The 7,054-nt window shown below is 52.1% G+C and overlaps 1 protein-coding gene across 1 annotated transcript; it reads left to right on the plus strand.

Annotated features, from left to right (window-relative positions):
• Positions 1-1,976: 1,976 nt before the first annotated feature.
• On the plus strand, positions 1,977-5,421 carry LOC104272954 (merlin-like; the record flags this gene model as incomplete). The annotated part of the gene is made up of 3 exons (XM_009868080.1): positions 1,977-2,102; positions 3,072-3,194; positions 5,338-5,421. Coding segments are annotated over 3 exons (333 nt in total), but the record flags the coding sequence as incomplete, so codon positions are not given.
• Between the last annotated feature and the right edge of the window lie 1,633 nt (positions 5,422-7,054).

Here is a 7,054-nt window from a genome sequence, read left to right on the forward strand (position 1 = left end):
GCCGACGCCAGCGGCGATGCCTGCAGCTCGTTGAGGGCACCGGGCTCCCTCCCCTGGGTTGGGACATGGCTTTTGATGGGGAGATCGAGGTTTATTGTAACATGGTGCTAGCAGGCTATGAGGTGATTTTTCTGCTCTAAGCCTCTTGGGTTTGTCTTCAGGAGCTCGTAACAGCTTGCAAAATTGTCTTTGTGCTTCAGGTGTCGCTTTAGTGCCGGGCGGAGATGGGATGCGGAGCTGCCAGCCCGTCCTGGCTCTCCTCCAGGCTCTCTGCCCAGCCTTGGACAGCAGCTCTCTTCATCTCTTTTTGTGTTTTTTTTGTGAGTGTTTTACAGCCGGGAAACGTGACAGTTAATGATACGAGGCCTATGGAGGAAGGGTGAGGAGGGCTGAGGTCCTGAATGGCTGTGGAACAGTTGGAGTTCAGCTGGTAAAAGACTCTGCCTGAATACAGATCGTTATTTTAAGTGCCGAGGTGTGGAACGCGGTCGTGTATGTAGAGATAAACGTGGCTGCTGTTCCCTTGCTATGTTTAATGAAGGTAATTCAGCGCGGTCGGGGAGGATGTCTGCGCGACGTTACGGTTGGAAACTTTAGCACCGCACAGGCAGGAATTGGAAATATGTATTTCTGCCATAACGTCCGCGTGCGGTGACAGAGCGGCAGTGTAAAATCTAGTGGCAGAAGCGATCACTTCTTTGCAGGAAGAAAAAAGAGCCGGTCACGCTTTATGCAAAGCAGTTTAGTTCTACTTAAGGAATAGCGCTTGGATGGCAGCTTGGTTTTGTGTGCCTGCAGAGACGGTACAAAATAGCGGCTTAAACGTGTCTCGCTCGGTTTTGACTGAACCCTCGAATTAACCTCTCTCTTAAAATCGTAGTCGGGAGATCTTCTGCAATCTGAGCCACCCTGTGCCGGACCGGAGCTCAGCGTGGGGACTGAGGCTGGCTACATGTGTGAAATTAGGGTTTTATGATTACAACACCACAAAACACGCTCCTGCTGGTGTTTTCGACCTCGAGGCGCTGACAGCGCTCCCCAGCCATCGTGGCGATTGTTGCGGCAAGCTGGCCGGGCCGGCAGTTTTGACGGGTGGCGTTGGCTTTCTTTCATTCTGGGCCTGCCAGCGGGCGGGTGGGTGCCCTGGAAGGGGGAGAAAATAACAATACGCTGGTTTCATGGAAGGCAGCCGCCTGGCGTTCAGCTCGTTTGCCGCGAGGCGGCAGTGGGTGACAGCGGGAGCGGTCCCCGCAGCGCCTGAGCATTAATATTGATGCCGTCCAGGTGGCACCAAGATTGAGTTGTAGGGACAGAAGAATGTGCCGAGAGCCTCTCGCCCTGGGGCTTCGGAGTAATGGCCATATGTCTCGGGCCAGCGGTTGTTTGCGCCGCGCAGATGGAAGGACCGAAGTGGCTTTGACATATTAGATTCATCTGGTTTATGTCCCTCTTCACCTTTGTGCCTCCCGACGCCTTCTGTCTTCGTGAGCAAGCTTCAGTAGCGACGCGGTCTTTGAGCAGGGCCCATCTGCTGCGCTCCTGAGCTGCTTTTGTCACCAGCGTTTTCAGCAGAAAATGCAGTTCGACTCATATCAAAACATGCTCCGAGAGAAACGCTGATGCAGAGATATTTACTTTTTTTGGCTGAGCTTTTTTTAGCCTTTTTAAAATCGCTCTGGACAAACACGCTTCGTACATAGATCGTTTTGCTTCTCACTTTCGGGTGGCTCCTCTCAGTGCGACCGTGTTGCTGGTGCTGGGGTTTGTGCAGGGCTTCCTGGGGCTATAGGTAGACACATTAAAGCCACTAAGGGGGTAATTAAGAGCAGTTTTCTATCTCTTGCTGGCAAGAGGCCGCACGTAGCGGTGCATGGCTCAAAGGGAATCTCAGCGGAGCCTTTGGATCCTCCGTCGAATGTCACTAGGTTGGCGAAGGAAAGTCTTTATAACTCTGCTTCGTGTTTGCTTTCCTGCAGGTGAAGTGGAAAGGGAAGGACCTGTTTGATCTTGTGTGCAGGACACTGGGGCTCCGAGAAACCTGGTTCTTCGGCCTTCAGTACACGATCAAGGATACGGTGGCTTGGCTCAAAATGGACAAGAAGGTTAGAACCAAATTTCCCTTGAGAAATGGTGTGGCATGACAAAGGAGAATGTACTTTGTTCCCCCGTCCTTCTTTCTTTGATGACCTTGGGTTGTGGGATCAAAATGAACTGGGTGAAGTGTGTTTAGATCTCATCCCCACGGCATCTGTGAGACAGATGGGGAAGAGCTGGCAGAAATACCCCACCTCAGCTCCTTCTGAAACCTCAGACCGGACACCCTGAATCCTCGAGGCATTTTGGAGCTGGTCTTCAGGGTGACTGCAATGTAAAGTCTTTCCTCTCTGCCCCTGAACGGTAAAACCTTTAGCAGAGAAGCCAAGTTGCATCTTGGCTGCTTTTGGTGTACAAAGAGCTAGGGAGGAGGAAGGACAGAGAAGAGGAGATGGAGATAAGGGAGGGAACGCTTTCCAAATACACTGAGGGGTGGGTTAGAGAAGCAGTTGATGCGGTTCTGTCTGTGTCGAAAGGGCGTTGCGCTAAAACCAGACGGTAATTGAGACTGTGAGGGAGGTCTGGGTGTCTCGTGTGTTGTGCCAGGGTTTTAAACCGACAGGAATCTCAACTGGACAGTGCCAGTACAACAGAGAGGCAGCGGGGAACAACGGTGAGGTAATGTGGAGGCAGCGAGAAGGTCGGATAGCGGCGTAGTGGGATATGGCATCGCTCTGCAAAGTTCGGAGGAGGCAACGCGCACACGGCAGAGCAGGATCGACCTCCGCTGTCTCATTTCACATGCTCTTTGTTTCTGCCTTGTTTGTTCTCTCACATTGTTAGGAGTGTCAGAAATGTTTGTTTGTTTTCTTTTTTTACCCACGGTTCCTGAACTACTCCAGCTGGTTCCTCTGTTCTAGATGTCCAAAGCACTTGACAAAAGTTGTGCTGATCTGTGCAGGAGGGAGCTGTGTCTTGAGAGGCAAGAGGGCTGAAGGAGCTGGGAAAAGTCACTGAACGGCTCTTGTACCCCACAGGTTCTGGATCACGACGTTCCGACGGAGGAGCCCGTCACCTTTCACTTCCTGGCCAAATTTTATCCCGAGAACGCAGAGGAGGAACTAGTCCAAGAAATCACACAGCACTTGTTTTTCCTGCAGGTAGGAGCCGGGTCAGGACGGCTTTCTGACCCAGGGGAGAAGGAGCCAGAGTGAGCAGAAGTGCCAGAAGGTTTCAGGGTCAGAAAAGTTGAGGGTGGGTCCTCGTTGTTGCGTTTGCACCTCTCCAAAGGGAGTTGTCTTCAACAGAACTGCTTCACGTAGGTCCAAGGTGGTTTGCATGGGTGAAGCACTCACAGAGGCCCAGGCTTGCAGGCCTCATAAACTGCCTGTTGGGAATGACTGGGTGTGAATATTAGTGTGTGGTAGCTAAGGGAAATAAATCTGTCAGGCAGGGGCTGGAATGACAGAGGCAGCCTTGGAGCCCCCCTCTCTGTGTGGGCTGGATGTTTCCGTGCTGAGGGATGACAAGGCCTTTGGACGCATCCTTACGGGAAGCAGGGCAGTTTTTTCCTCAAGAACAGGACGCAGCCAAACCTGTTCGGGCTGTACAGCGAGGTTCACCTTGTCGCAAAACAGCCTTCAGATAACTTCAGCAGAAGAAAATCCCAGACGTGCGGCTCTGTTGGAGCCTGATGGGAAAAGCAGAGGAGAAGGGGAAACCCAGTGGTCCCACCTGCCCCAGTAACTCCTGCCCTTACATTAAGTGTTCAGAAAGTGGGGGACACATTTCAGATTTTTTTCTTGAAAATACGCTACAAAACCTTGTGTCCGGAGAAACGAGCTCAGTGATGTTGTTGCAGCAGTGCTGCACAGCTGGTAATGAAGAGCTTCTGTCAGAGGAGCTCTCTTTCAGACAAAATCAATTTTCTGGAGCTGTGTCCTACAAAGGGTTGTGTCAACTATGGCTACAGAGAATAGAGTAGTCCTAGTCAGACCCTGTGGTGCTTATTGGGATGTTTCAGCTCCTCTGTGGCAGTTACTGTGAAGTTTCTAAAATAAATAAATTCTAAAAATGGAGATGTTCGTTCTTACACCTTACACCAAAGTAGAGTCATCCTGGGTTTGGGTGCTCTTGGAACGACCACTCCCCACTCTTCCAAAGTTCATGTTGGTTCTTAAGTGCTAAAAAGTTTCTAAATGCCAAGTATTGCTGTTTGTCTCGTGCACTAGTGTCTCCGTGAGGCTATTTTTAAATGTCCAATTGCCACAGGCTTTATCCTTGGTGAGGAAAAATGCCAGTGGCATCTCCAAAAAGGAAAATCAGAGAGGAAAAGCAGTTAAAGCCACATTTTATAAATGTGGACCGTGACTTTTTCTGCTGGAATTTCGGCTGGGGACAGGAGCCTGGGCTCCACGTGGGAAACAGAGCACACGTAACCTCGCAAACTCTCCTGTTTTTTATTTTAATGCAGAAGAATGTCTTGTGTTGTGACCGACTTTGAGGACTTGAAGTGTGTTATAAGTTCAGATTGATGTTCCTGCATCTCTATGACAATCCCTTTAAGTCTCCCAGGAAATAGCAGGCGCTTTCTTTTTCCCCCCCTCCATCTTTATTCAGGAAAATTAAGCGTGCAAGCCGAAAGAATATCGAACATGACAGGTTTAATTTTTTTAATGCGCGGAAGCCAGGAAACGGAAAGGCCGTAGCTTTGGGGAACCGTGCCTGGACTCTCCCGGGAGCGTGCGCGGGGCTTCACCTTCTGTGAAAAGCCCTGCTGGGGCCGGGGAGGGGGACCCACAGCTCCTTTTGCTGCCCGTGGGATTAGAGGGGGGTAGTTAGGCTTCAGCACGGATGTGCTCTCACTCAAAACGAGCCCAAAGCCTTCATGTGCTTGGAAACTTGGCTCCAAACTTCTTTTTAAATTTGGCAGCTGTATGGGTGGTGTGTCAATCCACAACTTGTGCCTTAAGAGGTTTTCCCTCTGTGTTTACACGCAGGAGTTTCCCTCCCCGCCGCCTTGCCTTTAGCAGCATGATTTTATAGATTCTGTCGTTCTCTGCCCATAAATTTAGCTTTTCTTGCAAACCTGCCTGAAAAAGGTGGCCTGTGAAAGCCTGAGCCCTTCCCTCCCAAGCCACCAGAGACTTCCCGGGCCTGAGTTTTGCTTAGCGTTAGGGAATTTGTTAACTCTGTGGTTGACAGCTCGAGTTAAACCGAGCCACGACCATCTGCTGCGACAGTCGCGGAGCCTTGCGCTGCTCCGCTCAGGGTGTGTGCTGTGTCCTTTGCTGCTCCGTGCAGGTGAAGAAGCAGATTTTGGATGAGAAGATCTACTGTCCTCCTGAAGCTTCTGTCCTGCTGGCCTCTTACGCCGTCCAAGCCAAGGTAGGCACGGGAGGGAGTTCTCCAAGGGCCTCCCGAGGGAGGGGAAGGTTGTTACAACTTGGGAAGCGAAGGTGCTACCCTAGCGCCGTCGCCTTCTCTGCGCTGCTGGCTCTTGGCCGCCTTCAGACGTCGCGCTGATTTTTTGCTTGCTCTTTAGCGAGCGCTCGGCTTCTGAGCTGCAGCGTCTGCTGGAGCGTGGCTTGCTACTGGAGCAGGGGAATTCCCCCAGCCTGTGCTTTTTGGGATCTCCTACCCGCTCTTGCCGTTGTAGCCAGAGGCAAAAGCAGCCGTGGGACTCAGAGCTCCGCTGCTTCCCCCAGAACGCTTGTCATCACGATAATGACTTCGTTCTGAGCGCTGCGGCTTGCCAGTAAACCTTCTTGTAGCGGTAAAGGGCTCTTCCTGGCTTCTCCCTTTGGTTTGGGTTTGATCTTGGTGTTCGGCCTCAGTGGACAGAGGCAAAACTCAGTGGTCATAAGGTTCCCCTCCTTCTTCAGCCGAATTCTGCTCTAGAGCCGGAGTTGCTGTGTTTTGCTGAAGGCTTGGCTAGGAGAATGCTGTTTTCTAGTCTGGAGCGTGCAGCCAAGGGACCACTGGGGCGGAAGGAGCAGTCCAAGCTTCAGAATTTGGGACATTCTAGCGGGGAGGGAGTGATTTGTCCCTGTATACACACAACACACGCTCCTACTCAATTAACGAGCCTCCTCACTAATCTCCGGTTCACGCGTGCGAAGATAATCGTGTCTTTGGAAAAGGAGCAACGAGAGCCCGATTGCAGCCCAGCTGCCTTATCCCTCAGCCTCGCGCTCGTAGTCGGTTCATTCTGACTCGAGATGCGATTTTGGGAGGTCGTTTGATCCCTGTGCCCGGCCTGTCTGCCTGTCCTCGAGGCACAGGCTGGGTGGAAGCGGCGGCCAGTCCGCAGTGTTTGCCCGTGGCCTTTTCCAGGTTGCCGGAATGAGCTTCCTCGTTAACTCTGGAGTCCGTTCCCGGTTTGCCTGAAGGCAGCTCTGGGTGACGTGCGGCGGGGTTCTTTGGTGATGAATGTTTGAATTCGCTGGAAAAAGATGTTTTCTCCTCGTAGGCAGGATATTGATGAAACCGTGTTTTGTGTGCGAGGCTCGTCAGCCAGGGAAAGACAAGTTGCTTTTAGAGATGTGTCTGCTCATTGCAGCCTTCGTCACTCGCCCCAGAGCGCGGGAGTAAAGCACTTCCTTGGCTTTTTCTCTGTTGACCCGCTGAGCTGAGGATACACGGGGGGAAGACTTCTCCTGTTGCCAGAATGAATAAACCACTGGGTAAATATTGAGTCCTATTAACTCTTGGCCGTGGCAGCCTCTGCTCGCGCGGCAGCCTCTGCTCGCTCCGTCGGGAACAGGCTGTGATTTGTGCAGGGCTGGGGGCCCGTCCCCTTTCTCTTCTCGCAGCTCGGCCGCCGACCTTGCGTTCGCTCGACGTGCTTGACGCTCGCTCGGCAGGAGGAGGTCAGCCAGAGCTCTGACCTTGCACATCCTGATTCTGCATGAGATTGTGAGAAGGCAGAAGGAGGAGGGATGCTGCCTTCTCATCTTTCCTAATGCACTTTGCCCTTCCAGGCAGGGCTTCCCTTCTGCTTTTTTTTCTCTCCTTTCCC

This window comes from Apaloderma vittatum, unplaced genomic scaffold (assembly GCF_000703405.1).
Source record: "Apaloderma vittatum isolate BGI_N311 unplaced genomic scaffold, ASM70340v1 scaffold32374, whole genome shotgun sequence".
Classification (NCBI taxonomy): Eukaryota; Metazoa; Chordata; class Aves; order Trogoniformes; family Trogonidae; genus Apaloderma; species Apaloderma vittatum.